The sequence below is a fragment of the Nicotiana attenuata genome, unplaced genomic scaffold (assembly GCF_001879085.1).
Source record: "Nicotiana attenuata strain UT unplaced genomic scaffold, NIATTr2, whole genome shotgun sequence".
Lineage (NCBI taxonomy): Eukaryota > Viridiplantae > Streptophyta > Magnoliopsida > Solanales > Solanaceae > Nicotiana > Nicotiana attenuata.
Genome location: NW_017670711.1, coordinates 104,063 through 122,402, shown reverse-complemented (window position 1 = coordinate 122,402; position 18,340 = coordinate 104,063). Strand labels below are relative to the sequence as shown.

The following is an 18,340-nucleotide window of genomic DNA, read 5'->3' as shown; positions in this document are numbered from 1 at the left end:
TGGAGGTAAAAATAGCACGGGATAGCCAGTTTTCGGACTGGTTATTCAAAAATAGCTAGCGTTTGCAAAGTCATTGAAAAATAGCCACTATTTTGCTGCAACACGGAAAGTTCCAGCATAATATACTGGAGAACGGTACACCTGTTTATGATTTCCAGCATATTATGCTGGAACTCCAACACGCGGAAAGTTTCAGTATATGATGCTGGACCGGTACTGGAGTTCCAGCATATTATATTGGAATTCCAGTATATTATATTGGAGTATTTTTTCGGATTTTGAACAGTGATTCGTTCAGATTTATATTGGAGTATCATAAATTATTCAGCCCATATTTGCTTTATCTTTAACTCTAGCAATTTTTTTGGTTTTCTTAGCTTATATATTTTAAATACCATGCTTAAAAGTGACTACTAGTTCACTTCGCTCTTGAATTAGTGAGTCACTCGTGGCGATTCTAAGATAAATTTACATACACAGTATTGAATTTCATAGCGGTTTTATATCATGCAGAAAACATAGTACATACCATTAAGACCTTTTTTGGGGGTTATTTTCTCATAGATTTATTTCCAAAGGGAATAAGCAGTTACATTATAATCAGTACATAATATGCCAACACACACACAAATTCTCAAGTTTCATATATAGTAGGTCCATAACTTAAGTAGTCAATAGCTAGCCATGGCTAAAATCTGCTTCTTATTTATTAATGTCATAATATACTCCCTAGTTAGTACTAGGAACTTCACTCTCTTCCTTCTCATAAGCCAAGCTGCTACTTACCAAATCTGCGTAAAAGAAATTTTACACTATCAGTTCAATTTAGCCTGTTACAACAGATTGTATGTTTAATATTTCAGATAATTAGTTTCACTTACCATGAATAGTTACCTGTAGTTATTTAGCAGCGACGTTCATCACCGCTGCTGTCGCTACAGTCGCTGCCACTACCGCTACCGTAACCACCCTTTCTCCTACGGTGTTGTTTCTTGTAAGTGGTGCAACCAGAAGAGCCCATTCCGTACCCACCATGTCCATGATGTCCCTCATGTTTCTTTCCAAAGCCCATAACATGGCCCAAAGCGCCCGAGCCCATTCCACCGAACCCGGGTTTCTGCATGTGAGTGTTGTGGCCCGTGCCATAGCCCATCATTCCATGAGTGTTGTGGCCCGACCCGTAGCCCGTGCCATGGCCCATCATCGGCCCACATGGGTTAGTGCTGCCATATCCGTTACCTAGTCCATGTTGATGGCCGTAACCAGTACCATAACCCGTCATTCCAGGGTTGGTTGCGTAACACCTTTCTTTCTCGTAGTAAGATTGTTGGTAACCCGAGTTCGAGTAGTTAGTTGGTTTTTGGTAAGTGCCTGAGGATTTCTCATAGTAATCAAACTCCTTACCTTCTTCTTTGTAGCATTGCATTGAAGCCATGGTTAATGTTTAAATGGATGTTTGAGATGAGTGTTTTGTTTGTTTTTTTGGCTGGCTTGAGGTAACTGAAGAGGGGATGATAGGTATTTATACAAGTTATACTTTAGTGGGATTCTCTCATTTCCTCTATTATTTGATGATTTTGGATCTTTTCCTTTTTCTTTTGTAAATTGCCAAGGGCCAAAAAGAATTTATTCTTGTGGGATAATATGGATAAATACGATAGAGATATATTCCTATCTTTGTTCAATTATTTTTATTTTGAACAGTAGGAAATCAATGTCGTACCACATAGGCTCAAGCGTGGTCAGATGAACACTTTTTACCGAAAAATTATATTATGCATATAAGAATTATATTGTATATATAGAAAATTATGCAATGTATATAAGTCAAATATTACTTTTTATGTAGATATAAAAAATCTTTTTATCTAAATTATATAAGTAGTACTTATTTTCGAGAAAAAGAAAATCAGCTAACTTACATGTAAGTCAAGTATAGTATAGTACTACATCTGCCACTTGTCTGGTCGAATATTTTGTACCACATAGCAAATATTTTTCAAGATACGATACGTATTGATAATATTAAGTGATATAAAGTTATTCAATTTTTTGTTGAGGAAGATCACTTTGATCAATTTCTGTAATTTTTGTAGAACGGAATATGAATACACTTTTTTTGATTTTTTGTATTCGAATCATCAGGGAATGGATACATACCTTGTTCTATGCAGTGTTGCGGAATCCCACTTTATCGATTTTTTTTTACTAGATATGTATAAGAAAAAAATTTAAAATAAATATAAAAAATAATATTATTGTTATAGTTATTTATTCATTTGTTCACTTCCTTAAATATGTTAAGATTTAAAAAAATTGTGTGTATGCTACTTAGATATGTTCCTGAGCAGTATAAACAAAAATTAAAAATTATTTTTGTCATCAATATCATCTGCAACCTTCTTCCGTTATGAATCGACTTCTCTGATCTTTCTTTTTTCCCACTTACCTCTACCTGAAATTTGAAATTCATAAATAAATAAATAAATAAATAAAGGAGAAAAAAAGAAAGAAATTAAGGTACCTCGTATAAAAATATGAGAGGTACTGTTAAGTAAACCAAGGCTAATTTCGTCATTACAACGAACACATGCTTTCAAGAATATCAAAAGCCCACGTGGCCATATTTAACAGATGTGCTTGGTGAATTTACTCGTTTGTCCCTTGATGTTGAGACTCTTGTGTGTAATTTCAGGCTTTCAGCAGTTTGATTTATTCTTCTATTCCGTATTATATTTACCTATTGCTGGCAAGGTTTTGCCATATTATTTTTATTTTTATTTTTTACGTTTGCGATCTTTTCTCTGCTTTTGCTCTTGAGTGATTAGCATATGTATTTATTTTTCGAGATTCTCCTTTTCCTTTCCCCAATTCGATGGCTTTACTGTTGCACCTTTTTTTAAAAAAAAATTAATATTATTTTAATTTCTATCTTTTGTAGAATATATATTTATAATCACTTCAAAAAATAATAGTCGATAATATATATAATACACATATTTTATACACTTTTAATTAACATATGTAACTAATTTCGCACAACCAATCAATTTTATATTTTTTTCCTTGAATTTCTAATGTTGTGAGTACACTAAACGCAATAATCACATGGTAGAATATTTTTTTATTATTATAAAACAAAAATACAGTGTTAGAACTTTTTAGTGCACCAAGAAAAGTTAGAGATAAGGTCCAATAGAACGTCAACTTCAAACTTCAAAGGCAAGCAAGCAACATTAAAGACATTTCAGAAAAGCCTATATATACAATTTTGATGTATAAAGAGATTGTATACAAGCATCAATGTGTTATTTAAAATAACATTCTTATTAATTTAGCAAAATGTTAGTTACCAACTAAAAAAAATTAGCAAATTATCTAACCAAAGGTAGAACTAAACATAAATAAAATCACGATATAGAAGAACAAACATATTAGGTAATTTTTTTAACATATAATATATTAAATCTTTAGCGGTTGAGTTATGCAACACGGATGGAAAAGTGTAGGTACTAGGAGAAATAATTAAGATATTCTTCAAACTGCCATCAAAAATATATGCTATAAAAAGAATTTAGTGGTTATTCCTTCTCTTTCTTTTTTTTTGAAAAATTCACAAGAAAATTTGCAGTGGCAGAGGCGTACCCAAGTTGAGTATGGGTTCACATAACCCATATTTCTCTCTGTAAACTATGAATAATAATATGGGAGAATTTCACATAAGTACAACTCCTACACACACATTACAACTAAGTAGCCTAATTATAATTTTACAAATCTATGGCCCAAAGACAATAGGCCCAAATCTGAAGAACCCATCATTTTTTGACGCAACCAGCAGTTCTTGCGTCAATGCTATTCAACATTCCTATTGTTGAGGAGAGCTTCTGTATTTATCTTCTACCAAAATCAGTGTTTTACTATTAACTTTATGAGACAATTAATAAAAATATTTAAATATAAAAAGCGTAAGAAAAAAAAAATTGGTAGCTTTTTCCCCTTTATCAGAGACAGAGAATTTGTTGTATTTCAATTAAATAGTTATTAAATATATAGTATATGAATATAAAAGTAGAAGAACAAAGAATAAGTTAACCCAAAACAGAGAACAGAGATTTTTTTTTCCTTCAATGGTGCCACTAATAGAGTTTAACCCAAAACAGAGAATAAGTTAAAAACAAACAAAGGAGGTTGTCCAGCTCGAGAAAAGGTAAGAAAACATACAAAAATTTAATTTCGCCTTTCTACATTCTTATACACTGGTATACACATAATTATACAAAATTATACACACTTATACATATTTATCGACTTGGAATAATAGTGTATAAGAGATGTTTACATACCCATATACACTATTATACAATATTATACATTGTTATACAATTGAATCCTATCAATGGAGCTTCATAGGTTTTCTTCTTCTTTCTTGAGCCTTTACTGAAATTTGACTTAAATCTAGTTCAAATCTGCTCTAAATCACTTCTAATTTAAGCTTTGAACTCCTCTTGATGTTTCCAATCAATTAGAACAACACCCAATCATGTTTTCAAGCAAACCCAATAACACCCATTTCAAAATTAATCTCAAATCTTAAATCTAAGAGTGCTTTCAAACCCAAAATCTCAGATATGGCTTCAAACTTAAAGCTTCAGCCTTCAATGGAGTTTTTTTTAATTGTCACGACCCAATTCCCTACCCGATCGTGATAGCGCCTCTCGTGAAGACAAGGCCAGCCAACAGAACAATAGCACCTCATTTTAACAGTTAATTAGCATGAATAAGTCTAAAACATAGATAATGTACTCATAAGTGCGGAATAAAACGAAGTAAAACAGAGAACCATCCCAACTCAGCCCGCGATCGGGGTGTCACAAGTCACGAGCTACTATAGAGTTCACTAAATACTACAAGTCTGGAACTAGGAACAAGTCCGAAGATAATGTAAATGCAGAAGATAAGGGAGAGAACGGGGCTGTGAACGCCGACAGCTACCTCGTCACTCCGGGCCCGCCTAGTCTGGAAGGAAATCAGCGCTCAGGAACGAACTCAGCTATGCCTGTATCTGCACACACGGTGCAGGGAGTAATGTGAGTACTCTGACCCAGTAAGTAATAAAAATAAATAATGATTGAGAACATAAAATCCCATAAAGGCACAAATAATGCTATCTCAAGCAGTAAAACCAGTAAAATAGCAAGAATTTCTCTTTTAAAACAGTTTAAAAAAATATTCTCAACCAGTGGAAATGCTCAGAAACCTGCCCCTCGGCGCAATATCAAACTCTCAGTACAGTATCAGCCCCGCGGGCTTAGTATCAATCACACAGTACAACATCAGCCCCTCGGGCTCACTCTCAAATCACATGGGTACCCGCGCTCACTGTGGGTGTGCAGACCCCGGAGGGGCTCCTACAGCGTAAGCGCTATCATAATAAGGCCTGAAAGCCTGAACATATCAATATGAGGCCTGAAAGCCTTCTCACAATACACTCGAGGCCTGAAAGCCTCCTCACATATCGCTCGAGGCCTGAAAGCCTCCTCACATATCCTCACATATGGCCCTCGGCCTCAATCAGTCCAAAAATAGTCATAGCCCCTCGGGCATCAGTAAAAACAACAACGCTCAGCTGAAATAATAGTTCAAATATTAGTTGAAAACTCAAGGTTGAGTAAAAACATAGCTGAGTTCATGAAATAGTGTAATTCAAATGGACTGAGTTCAAATAATATTTCAAATAGTGAGGAAAACAGTGATGATAGCTCACAAGGAGCTCAAACAGTCGGCAATAAGCCCAAGTATAGCAATAAGCCCAAGTCATAGTGAAAAAAATAACAAGTCATAGTGAGATACGCGGTAAAATCAACAACCGGGACGGACCAAGTCACAATCCCCAATAGTAAATGACCCCGCTCTCGTCATTGAACGCGTGTCTCATCTCAACATAGCACCAAGTTGTGCAAATCCGGGGTCTCAAACCCTCAGGACATCATTTAAAATCATTACCACCTCTAGCCGGCCAAAAGTCTAGCTCGCTAAGCCTTTTCCCCTCGAATCGACCTCCTCGCGCGTCGAATCTGATCAAAACCACAAGGAATACGTTAAAATAGGCTAAGGGAACATAACCCAATCGAAAAGACTCGAAAATTATCAAAAATCACGAAGTTGGCAAAACTCGAGCCCCGGGCCCACTTCTCGAAAAATTACAAAATTCATATCACCGGATTCCTCGTCTCGCCACGAGTCTATACATATCAAATTTACCAAAATCGGAGTCCATTTGACCCTTCAAATTCCATTTTTAAATTACCAATTCTCAAGCCCTAGCTTTACCCCCTTTTGATGAATTTCAACCAATTTCCATGTTAAATTTATCATAATCTCGTGTATTTAGGCCAAGGAACTTACCTCCAATCAATCCTCCTTGAATCCCTCTTCAATTTGTCCCAAAGAGCTCTCAAAATACTCAACAATAGAGGAAAATGGACCAAGCTTCGCGGATGATATGATTTAAAACCCCTTCCGTCCAGGTGCAATTTACCTTACGCGAATGCGGTCAACACCCCCGCGTTCGCGATGACCAGAAAATATTGACCAGGAATTAACTCTACGCAAACGCGGTGCCCAAGCCGCGAACGCGATGCTTCAGAAATTTTAACTACGCTAACGCATTGAACAATTTCACAAGGCCTTGATTCCCTTCTACGCGAACGCGTTACCACCAACGCGAACGCGATGCTTTGCCTTCCAGAACTTTGCGAACACGGCCCTCTTCCACGCGAACGCGAAGACCAAATTCCCAAGCCCTCACATTTCCTCTACGCGTTCGCAACATCACCCACGCGAACGCGAAGGGCAAATCTCTGCAACACCAACAGCTGAAAATCTGCTACTTTTAAAGTCCAAAATTGGTCCGATTGACCACCCGAAATCACCCCGAGGCCCCCGGGACCTCAAATCTCTGCAACACCAACAGCTGAAAATCTGCTACTTTTAAAGTCCAAAATTGGTCCGATTGACCATCGGAAATCACCCCGAGGCCCCCGGGACCTCAACCAAAAGCGTCAACACATCCTAAAACATTATTCAAACTTGTTCCAATCTTCAAAACATATCAAACAATGCTAAAACCATTAAATCACATCGGATTCAAGCCTAAGTTTCTTCAAAACTTCCGAAATACGCATTTGATCAAAAACCCGACCAAAACACCTCCGAATGACCTGAAATTTTGCACATACATCCAAAATCACCTAACGGAACTACTGCAACTCCCGGAATCCCATTCCGACCTCCAGATCAAAATCTCACCTACCAACCAGAATTCGCCAAAATACTAACTTCGCCAATTCAAGCCTAATTCTACACCGGACCTCCAAAATCAATTCCGATCGCACTCCTACGTCACAAATCATCCCCCGAATCACCGGAATTCACATCCGAGCCCTCTAACTCAATAGTCAATATCCGGTTGACTTTTCCAATATAAGCCTTCCTTAAAGAGACTAAATGTCTCATTTTCCACCAAAACCGAACCAATTCGACTCTAACTCACCAAATGCCGATAATGAAACATGAAGAAGCAATAAACGGGGAAAACGGGGCGGTAACACATGAGACGACGGGTCGGGTCGTCACATCCTCCCCAACTTAAACAAACGCTCGTCCTCGAGCGGGTCAAGAAACATACCTGAAGTCTCAAATAGGTGAGGATATCTGCTCCGCATCTCCTGCTCGGTCTCCCAGGTAGCCTCCTCCACGGGCCGACCTCTCCACTGCACCTTCACCGAAGCTATATCCTTTGATCTCAACATCCGAACCTGACGACCCAAAATAGCCACTGGCTCCACATCATAGGTCAAATCATCATCCAACTGAACCGTGCTGAAGTCTAACACATGAGACGGGTCCCCAACATACTTCCGGATCATGGAAACATGGAATACCGGATGAACCCCCGACAAGCTGGATGGCAAAGCAAGCATATAGGCCACCTCCCCAATCCTCCTAAGTACCTCAAAAGGCCCAATGAACCGCGGACTCAGCTTTCCTTTCTTTCCAAATCGCATAACGCCCTTCATGGGCGAAACCTTCAACAAGACCTTCTCGCCCACCATATAAGATACATCTCGAACCTTCCGGTCCGCATAACTCTTCTGACGCGACTGAGCTGTACGAAGTCTCTCCTGGATCACTTTCACCTTCTCTAAGGCATCCTGGACCAACTCGGTCCCCAATAGTCTAGCCTCGCCGGGCTCAAACCAACCAACCGGAGATCTACACCGTCTCCCATATAAGGCCTCATACGGTGCCATCTGAATACTGGATTGGTAGCTGTTGTTGTAAGCAAACTCTGCAAGTGGCAAGAACTCAGCCCAAGAACCTCCAAAATCAATAACACAAGCACGCAACATGTCCTCCAATATCTGAATAGTGCGCTCGGACTGCCCGTCCGTCTGAGGATGAAATGCTGTGCTCAACTCCACCTGTGTACCCAACTCCCGCTGAAAAGTCCTCCAAAACTGGGAAGTGAACTGAGTACCTCTATCCGAGATAATAGAATCTGGGACCCCATGCAACCGAACAATCTCACGGATGAAAATCCCTGCCAGCCGCTCTGAAGAATAGGTAGTACACACCGGAATGAAGTGCACGGACTTGGTCAGCCGATCCACAATCACCCAAATCGAATCAAACTTTCTCGAGGTCCGAGGGAGACCACTCACAAAATCCATAGTAATCCTCTCCCACTTCCACTCTGGAATATCCATCCGCTGCAGTACACCACCCGGTCTCTGATGCTCATATTTCACCTGCTGACAATTGAGACACCGAGCTACATAACCCACAATGTCTTTCTTCATTCTCCTCCACCAGTAGTGCTGCCTCAAATCCTGATACATCTTCGCGGCACCCGAATGAATGGAATACCGCGAGCTGTGGGCCTCCTCTAATATCAACTTTCGAAGCCCATCCACATTGGGCACGCAAATCCGGCCCTGCATCCTCAACACGCCCTCATCATCAATAGTCACATCTCTGGCATCACCATGCTGGACCCTGTCCTTAAGGACAAGCAAATGCGGATCATCATACTGGCGCTCTCTAATGCGGTCATACAAGGAAGACCGAGAAACCACACAAGCCAACACCCGACTAGGCTCCGAAATATCTAACCTCACCATCCGATTGGCCAAAGCCTGGACATCGACTGCAAAGGGCCTCTCCCAACTGGAATGTACGCCAAACTACCCATACTAACCGCCTTCCGGCTCAAAGCATCGGCCACTACATTGGCCTTCCCCGGATGATACAGAATGGTAATATCATAGTCCTTGAGTAACTCAAGCCACCTCCGCTGCCTCAGATTAAGGTCTTTCTGCTTGAACAAATGCTGAAGACTGCGATGATCAGTGAATACCTCACAAGATACGCCATATAGATAGTGCCTCCAAATCTTCAAAGCATGAACTATAGCAGCCAACTCCAAATCATGTACAGGGTAGTTCTTCTCATGGGGCTCCAACTGACGAGAAGCATATGCAATAACTCTACCCTCCTGTATCAACACACATCCGATCCCAACTCTCGAAGCATCACAATATACAGTGTAAGAACCTGAAGCTGATGGCAAAACCAACACTGGAGCTGTGGTCAAAGCTGTCTTGAGCTTCTGAAAGCTCTCCTCGCACTCGTCCGACCATATAAACGGTGCACCCTTCTGCGTCAACTTGGTCAAGGGCGAGGCAATAGATGAGAAACCCTGGACGAACCGGCGATAATAACCCGCCAAACCGAGGAAACTTCAAATCTCTATGGCTGAGGACGGTCTAGGCCAACTCTGCACCGCCTCTATCTTCTTTGGATCAACCTGAATACCATCACTGGACACTACGTGCCCCAGGAAAGCCACAGAACCAAGCCAAAACTCACACTTGGAGAACTTTGCATAGAGCTTCTCCTCCCTCAATCTCTGTAATACCACTCTCAAATGTTGTGCGTGCTCCTCCTGGCTACGCGAGTACACCAGGATATCATCAATAAAAACGATAACAAATGAATCCAGATACGGCCGAAATACGTTGTTCAAAAATGCATGAACGCGGCTGGGGCATTAGTCAGCCCAAAAGACATAACCAGAAACTCATAATGCCCATATCTAGTCCTAAAGGCAGTCTTCATAATATCCGAATCCCTGATCTTCAGCTGGTGATAGCCTGAACGGAGATCAATCTTAGAGAATACCCTTGCCCCCTGGAGCTGGTCAAACAAATCATCAATGCGCGGTAGTGGATACTTGTTCTTCACTGTCACTTTGTTCAGTTGCCTGTAGTCAATGCACATTCTCATTGTGCCATCCTTCTTCTTCACAAATAGGACCGGTGCACCCCACGGTGACATACTAGGACGAATAAACCCCTTATCTAGGAGTTCCTAAAGCTGATCCTTTAGTTCTTTCAACTTCGCTGGTGCCATACGATACGGAGGAATGGAAATGGGCTGAGTGCCCGGCACCAGGTCAATACCAAAATCAATGTCCCTGTCTGGTGGCATGCCCGACAAGTCTGCAGGAAATACATCAGGGAAATCCCTCACAACGGGAACAGAATCAAGACTAGGAGTCTCAGCTCCAACATCTCTCACGAAAGCCAAATATGATAGACAACCTTTCCCAACCATCCACCGGGCCTTTAGGAAAGAGATCACCCTGCTAGGAACATAGTCAGTCATACCACGCCACTCAATCCTCGGAATACCCGGTATAGCCAAAGTAACTGTCTTAGCATGACAGTCCAGAATAGCATGGCACGGAGATAGCCAGTCCATGCCCAGAATAATATCAAAATCTACCATGCTCAATAGCAACAAATCAACTCGGGTCTCCAGACCACCAATAGTCACCAGACAAGACCGATACACATGGTCTGCAACAATAGTATCACCCACCGGGGTAGATATGTGAACAGGTAAAGCAGGACACCCTCGGGTCGTACCCAGGTGATGAGCAAAATATGAAGATACATAGGAATAGGTAGATCCGGGATCAAATAAGACAGAGGCATCCCTGTGGCAGAATGAGATAATACCTGTGATAATAGCATCTGATGCAATGGCGTCCCTCCTGTCTGGGAGAGCATAGAATCGAGCCTGGCCGCCGCCTGATCGGTCTCCACCTCTGGGGCGGCCCCTGGCTACCTGGCCTCCATCCCTAGCTGACTGGGCGGGTGCTGATGAAACAGGAGCAGAAGATGAGGGTTGATCCCTCTGCTGAGACTGCCTACCACGAAGCTGAGGACACTGCCTCCACATATGCCCAAACTCTCCGCACTCGTAACAACTCCCGGGTGTCGGAGAATGGGACTGAAGGGAACCCCGTGCGCCGGAGTGGCTAGCTGCCGCACTCGGCCTGGAGGAACCCTGAACAGATGGAGCTCGAGATGAACCCTGAGCTGGAAGAGCACTAAGAGATGGCTGGCTCTGCTGATAACCCTGATGGCCCCGACCTGAAGATGACCCGCGATACTCTGAACTGGTCGACTGAGGAGGCCTGAAGGAACGACCTCTGCTCTGCTGGAACTGACCCCTAGACAGGGCACCACTGAAACTGCCTGAACCTCGAGGCCTCTTGGCCTCCCTCTCCTCTCTGTCTTGACGGCGAGCCGTCTCAATATCACGAGCAATATCAACTGCATCCTCAAAGGAAATACCCAGAACTCTCTCTCGAGTCATCAGAACACGAAGGTGATAGTTAAGTCCGTCCACAAACCTCTTGATCCTCTCTCTATCAGTCGGAACTATCCAGGAGGCATGACGAGCCAACTCAGAAAATCTAGCCTCATACTGGGTCACAGTTATGTCTCCCTGTCGAAACCACTCGAACTGCCTACGCAGCTCCTCTCTCTGAGACTGCGGTACCCACTTCTCCAAAAAGATAGTGGAGAACTCCTGCCATGACAAAGGCGCTGCACCTGCAGGCCTACGCCGCTCATACGACTCCCACCATGTGAAGGCAGCCCTAGTAAACTGAAATGCGGTGAATGCTACTCCACTCGACTCCAAAATCCCTGCCGTCCGAAGCATACGCTGACACTTGTCAAGAAAACCTTGGGCATCCTCGCCCTGAGCACCACTGAAAACTGGAGGCTGGAGCCTACTAAACCTCTCAAGACGACGCTGCTCATCATCTAGCATAGCTGGAACTACAAAGTCCTGAACTGGTGCAACCGGCAGAGCTGGGGCTGCTCCCGGTGTCTGCAATCCCTGTACAACCTGCTCAGGTGTGCGAGCAGCGGGGGTCTGACTGCCTCCCCCGTCCTGAGAAGTAGCCGTTGTAGTAGTGGCTGAAACTACCTGGGCTAGGCCAGTGCAAACTGATAGTATCTGAGCCAAGGTCTCCTGGAGACCCGGAATCACAATGGGCACCGCCGGTGCCTGAACAGGTGCTACTGGAATGTCATCAGTTGGAGCGTGATCTTGACCCGGGGCAACTGGTGGAGCAACAAGTGCTGCCCTCGCGGCTCTGCCTCTACCACGACCGCGTCCACGGCCTCTAGTGCCCTCAGTAGGTGGTACTGGTGGTCATCCGTCTCGTCCTGTAGCGCGGGTCCTCGCCATCTACGAGAGAATAGAACACAGAAGTTTAGTTCTCGGATCAACAAAGTCGCACGACAAGAATTTCAAGAATGTGAAGTTTTCCTAAGGGTTCTGCACCCTCTCGAGGATAAATACAAACGTCTCCGTACCGATCCGCGAGACTCTACTAAACCTACTCATGACTCGTGAGACCTAGTAACCTAGGCTCTGATACCAACTTGTCACGACCCAATTCCCTACCCGGTCGTGATGGCGCCTCTCGTGAAGACAAGGCCAGCCAACAGAACAATAGCACCTCATTTTAACAGTTAATTAGCATGAATAAGTTTAAAACATAGATAATGTACTCATAAGTGCGGAATAAAACGAAGTAAAACAGAGAACCATCCCAACTCAGCCCGTCATCGGGGTGTCACAAGTCATGAGCTACTACAGAGTTCACTAAATACTACAAGTCTGGAACTAGGAACAAGTCCGAAGATAATGTAAATGCAGAAGATAAGGGAGAGAACGGGGCCTGAAAGCCTCCTCACATATCCTCACATATGGCCCTCGGCCTCAATCAGTCCAAAAATAGTCATAGCCCCTCGGGCATCAGTAAAAACAACGCTCAGCTGAAATAATAGTTCAAATATCAGTTGAAAACTCAAGGTTGAGTAAAAACATAGCTGAGTTCATGAAACAGTGTAATTCAAATGGACTGAGTTCAAATAGTATTTCAAATAGTGAGGAAAACAGTGATGATAGCTCACAAGGAGCTCAAACAGTCAGCAATAAGCCCAAGTATAGCAATAAGCTCAGTCATAGTGAAAAAAACAACAAGTCATAATGAGATACGCGGTAAAATCAACAACCGGGACGGACCAAGTCACAATCCCCAATAGTAAATGACCCCGCGCTCATCATTGAACGCGTGTCTCATCTCAACATAGCACCAAGTTGTGCAAATCCGGGGTCTCAAACCCTCAGGACATCATTTAAAATCATTACTCACCTCTAGCCGGCCAAAAGTCTAGCTCGCTAAGCCTTTTCCCCTCGAATCGACCTCCTCGCGCGTCGAATCTGATCAAAACCACAAGGAATACGTTACAATAGGCTAAGGGAACATAACCCACTCGAAAAGGCTCGAAAATTATCAAAAATCACGAAGTTGGCAAAACTCGAGCCCCGGGCCCACTTCTCGAAAAATTACAAAATTCACATCACCGGATTCCTCGTCTCGCCACGAGTCTATACATATCAAATTTACCAAAATTGGAGTCCATTTGACCCTTCAAATTCCATTTTTAAATTATCAATTCTCAAGCCCTAGCTTTACCCCCTTTTAATGAATTTCAACCAATTTCCATGTTAAATTTATCATAATCTCGTGTATTTAGGCTAAGGAACTTACCTCCAATCAATCCTCCTTGAATCCCTCTTCAATTTGTCCCAAAGAGCTCTCAAAATACTCAACAATGGAGGAAATGGACCAAGCTTCGCGGATGATATGATTTAAAAACCCTTCTGTCCAGGTGCAATTTACCTTACGCGAACGCGGTCAACACCCCCGCGTTCGTGATGACCAGAAAATATTGACCAGGAATTAACCCTACGCGAACGCGGTGCCCAAGCCGCGAACGCGATGCATCAAAAACTTTAACTACGCGAACGCGTGCCCTATGACGAACGCATTGAACAATTTCACAAGGCCTTGATTCCCTTCTACGCGAACGCGTTACCACCAACGGGAACACGATGCTTTGCCTTCCAGAACTTCGCGAACGCAGCCCTCTTCCACGCGAACGCGAAGACCAAATTCCCAAGCCCTCGCATTTCCTCTACGCGTTCGCGACATCACCCACGCGAACGCGAAGGGCAAATCTCTGCAACACCAACAACTGAAAATCTGCTACTTTTAAAGTCCAAAATTGGTCCGATTGACCACCCGAAATCACCCCGAGGCCCCCGGGACCTCAACCAAAAGCGCCAACACATCCTAAAACATTATTCAAACTTTTTCCAATCTTCAAAACACATCAAACAACGCTAAAACCATTAAATCACATCGGATTCAAGCCTAAGTTTCTTCAAAACTTCCGAAATACGCATTTGATCAAAAACCCGACCAAAACACCTCCGAATGACCTGAAATATTGCACACACATCCAAAATCACCTAACGGAACTACTACAACTCCCGGAATCTCATTCCGACCTCCAGATCAAAATCTCACCTGCCAACCGAAATTCGCCAAAATACTAACTTCGCCAATTCAAGCCTAATTCTACACCGGACCTCCAAAATCAATTCCGATCGCACTCCTGCGTCACAAATCATCCCCCGAAGCTAACCGAATCACCGGAATTCACATCCGAGCCCTCTAACTCAATAGTCAATATCCGGTTGACTTTTCCAATATAAGCCTTCCTTAAAGAGACTAAATGTCTCATTTTCCACCAAAACCAAACCAATTCGACTCTAACTCACCAAATGCCGATAATGAAACATGAAGAAGCAATAAACGGGGAAAACGGGGCGGTAACACATGAGACGACGGGTCGGGTCGTCACATTAATCAATCAAAATTTAAATTTGAGAAACTTGAGCTCCGATAATGGAGGTTTTATGATTATATACACTTAAACGAAGAGAATGCTAAACCTAGTAACAAGGATGAGGCAAATTTGTAACTGAACAACTTCAAATCTTGTTCAAAGATCAGCTTCGCTGTTGGAGTTGAAGTGCGCTTATATGATAAGGCAGAATACACATAAAAGAGAGATATTAAGAAGCTTATGTGTGTTATGGACTGTGGAGGAACGGAGTATCTAATAATGGGCTAAATGATGAAAAGATTCTTTCATATTATGTACAACCCGGGCCAAACAGTGTAAGGACTTCAAACCTGAGCCATTTTCAGTTAAGTTGTTGGGCCAAGTGATATTGGACGTAATTCTTTCTAAAAATATTATATTTTTTCAAAATTACTTAAATATATGTGTCTGAAGTCTGAACTCATGCTCAAAGACTCTATGGTGCAATTATTATTGGGTGCACCTCTATAAGTGAAATTTGCAGTTCAAATCACACTCTGAATGGTCTTGATTTCGGCACATAGTATAGATATATATGTGAAAATTACTAAAATTTCAAAAAGAATATAATTTTGAACCTATAATTTCAAAAGTGTAGTGGGTTCATAGTAAGAGACTAAAGTTAAATTCGTCAAGTGTAGTTTCTAGATTCACCTCTTCATAATAGAGCACCCATCCTTTTGAAATTCTGGATCCGCCTCTGGCTACCCTTCAACGCATTGAGTAACTTGCTCACTCGCAAACTACATAGGAGATGTGAACCGCACTAGGTACGCCCGGTGCGACGAGCTCTAACTGAGGAGTCCGCTAGTGAGGAAAATCAGTCACTTATTCTCCTATGTAGGAAACCACTCGTCTAACCGTTTTACTACTCCCTCCGGTTCAAAATAAGTGATTTTTTGACCTTTTTCTTGTGGTCCAAAATAAGTGATTTTTCCAGATTTCAAGAATGAATTAATTATTTTTTTCCTACATTGTCCTTGGAGTAAATAGTGTTGGAATGTGTTAGGAGTGTTTATGTGAGATACTAAAAGTTAATATGGTCAATTCCATTGCTAATTAATACTAAAAGGTGAATTTCTTAATATGTGTGAAAACATCCAAAAAATCACTTATTTTGGACCGGATGGAATATTAATTTATTTTTTCCATTCTTCTACTATATTGTCAAAAAGTAGGTTTCCGAATGTAGACCAATATTAAATTAGAGAAGAGTACCTACCCCACCAAGCCCACTTGCAAAATTATCTTATTCTTAATCAATAAAAAATGGAGCTTTCAGATGCGGATAAGAAATTAAAAAACAAAACACTATCAAATTTGGACCATTTACACACATTTGAGGTACGAATGGCATTGTTTTTTGGACCCTTCTGATTTTTTCACACTTTCCCACGTTTTCACCTTCTGCTTTTAGACTAAGGTTGTCGGTGCCGTTAGTTTTTGCTTGCGGCGATGGTCAGTATAATGAACGTTAAGATTAGTAGTGAAGATGATTACATTAGAAGACATCATAGACATGATGTTAGAGATAATCAGTGTAGCTCTTCACTTGTAAAACATATTAGAGCTCCTGTTCATCTTGTAAGTCATCCCAATTTAGTTTCTTGAATAAAGATTTGAATTTTATGTTTATTTAAGCTTTTCTTTGCTCAGATCTATATGTGATTGACCTGTTATTGAGGCTCTGATGATTTGTTTTTGCTTTATAAATGATTCATACTTATGTTTGGAATTGAGACACAGTTGTTTTAGTATTGGCTATTTTTGAAGCTTTTCTTCTACTTGGTGTTGTTTACAATTGTATTTTCATTTGGATTTAGCTTAATATGGTAGACAAATAATAAGATAAGGAACTTTATTGCTGGAATTGATATACTCAAATTTGTATAGTTAGATTTCAGTTTTCACAGATAACTGTGGATTAGGGAAAAGGTTTTTTTTTTTTTTTGTTTTGTGTGTGTGTGTGTGTGTGTGTTGGTTGGAGTGGGGGTGGGGGTGGGTGGTGGGTGGGGGGCTTTGGTTATGGTTGCTAGAAAAGAGGGCAGCTTTATCTTTATCTGTTGAAGAAGCTAGTTTTAGAGATAAAATAATATGCTTTTGAACCCCGTTATCCCTGATTTTTGAAAATTATATGCTTTTGAACTTCTTTTTGGACATAACGTATTTTAGGCTGTTTATCAGGTAGAAAATGCATTGAGGTTGAAAGATTTCAAGATGTTTAATTATTTCATTGCCTAATTTTATTGATGTTCTTAATCGCAATTGTCCAGTCTTGTCAACCGATAACTGGATAAGATCGAAGAATGCTTGACTGTTCTGGGTTTCTACGGTTTACATGTATTCTACTTGAACATGGATAGTGGATGTAGTGCATACGTTTTTTACTGGATTTTGGTATATTTGATAGGTTTGGTCATTAGTGAGGAGGTTTGATCAGCCACAAAGGTACAAACCGTTTGTTAGCAGGTGCATCGTGCAAGGGGACCTTGAAATCGGGAGTGTCAGAGAAGTGAATGTTAAGTCCGGACTCCCAGCTACCACAAGCAAGGAAAGGTTAGAGCTTCTAAATGATGAGGAGCACATCTTTGGTGTAAAGATTGTCGGTGGGGATCACAGGCTTAGGGTATGAATCTTTTATCTTCTCATTTGATATGTTAATCGACTTGTTAGATGCTTATTTATATGTGTGGACAGCCTTTTTAATATTTTGAGCTTCTAGTTGAAGTTTCATTTTCCTGAAAGAAGGAATACAAAATCTGATGTGCTGTGTATGAAAGAAGTGCAGTTGCAGATATGCAATGAGATATGGCACTGGAGTTAAGATCATATACCTTAAACAAGAGTTTACCACTTTTATAATAATATACTAAGAATAAATTCATAAGAATGTTTAATATTATTTTTTTTCTATGTGTTTCTTGGCTGTTCCACTTTGGATTCTTAAGCTCATTATTCAGATGTTCTGCGAACATCTTGGAATTAAAAACCAAGAAAGGTAGGAAGTTATCACAGGCCTTGAAGTAAATGGTATTCCATGTACCGGCAGCTGAATACTTCTTTAAATTCATAACTCCTTTAATATGGATTACAAATCTGAGCCAAAGATGAGAATCTAGAAAATCCGTTTATATTAGTCTCATCCTGTTTCTGTTCGTGTGAGGTTTGTG

General features: G+C 41.4%; 2 protein-coding genes across 3 annotated transcripts in view; one reads left to right on the top strand and one right to left on the bottom strand.

The window, feature by feature from the left end:
* Positions 1-480: 480 nt before the first annotated feature.
* Positions 481-1,513, bottom strand: LOC109242552 (keratin-associated protein 21-1-like). Of its 2 annotated transcripts, none has more exons than XM_019409397.1 (2): positions 882-1,513; positions 481-791 (listed from the first exon to the last, which is right to left on the bottom strand). In XM_019409397.1, the coding sequence occupies exon 1, from the start codon at positions 1,433-1,435 to the stop codon at positions 905-907; it is 531 nt and encodes a 176-aa protein (XP_019264942.1). In that variant the 5' UTR covers positions 1,436-1,513; the 3' UTR covers positions 481-791; positions 882-904. The 2 variants fall into 2 exon arrangements, with proteins under 2 accessions (XP_019264942.1, XP_019264943.1); XM_019409398.1 differs by having other exon boundaries at positions 895-1,513.
* Positions 1,514-16,461: 14,948 nt separating this feature from the next.
* Positions 16,462-18,340, top strand: part of LOC109242551 (abscisic acid receptor PYL9-like) — a 2,730-nt gene continuing 851 nt past the window's right edge. Inside the window, exons 1-2 of the mRNA XM_019409396.1 lie at positions 16,462-16,754; positions 17,581-17,796. Of these exons, the coding sequence (XP_019264941.1) occupies positions 16,626-16,754; positions 17,581-17,796 (345 nt within the window). The 5' untranslated portion in view covers positions 16,462-16,625. The remainder of the gene's footprint in view (positions 16,755-17,580; positions 17,797-18,340) is intronic.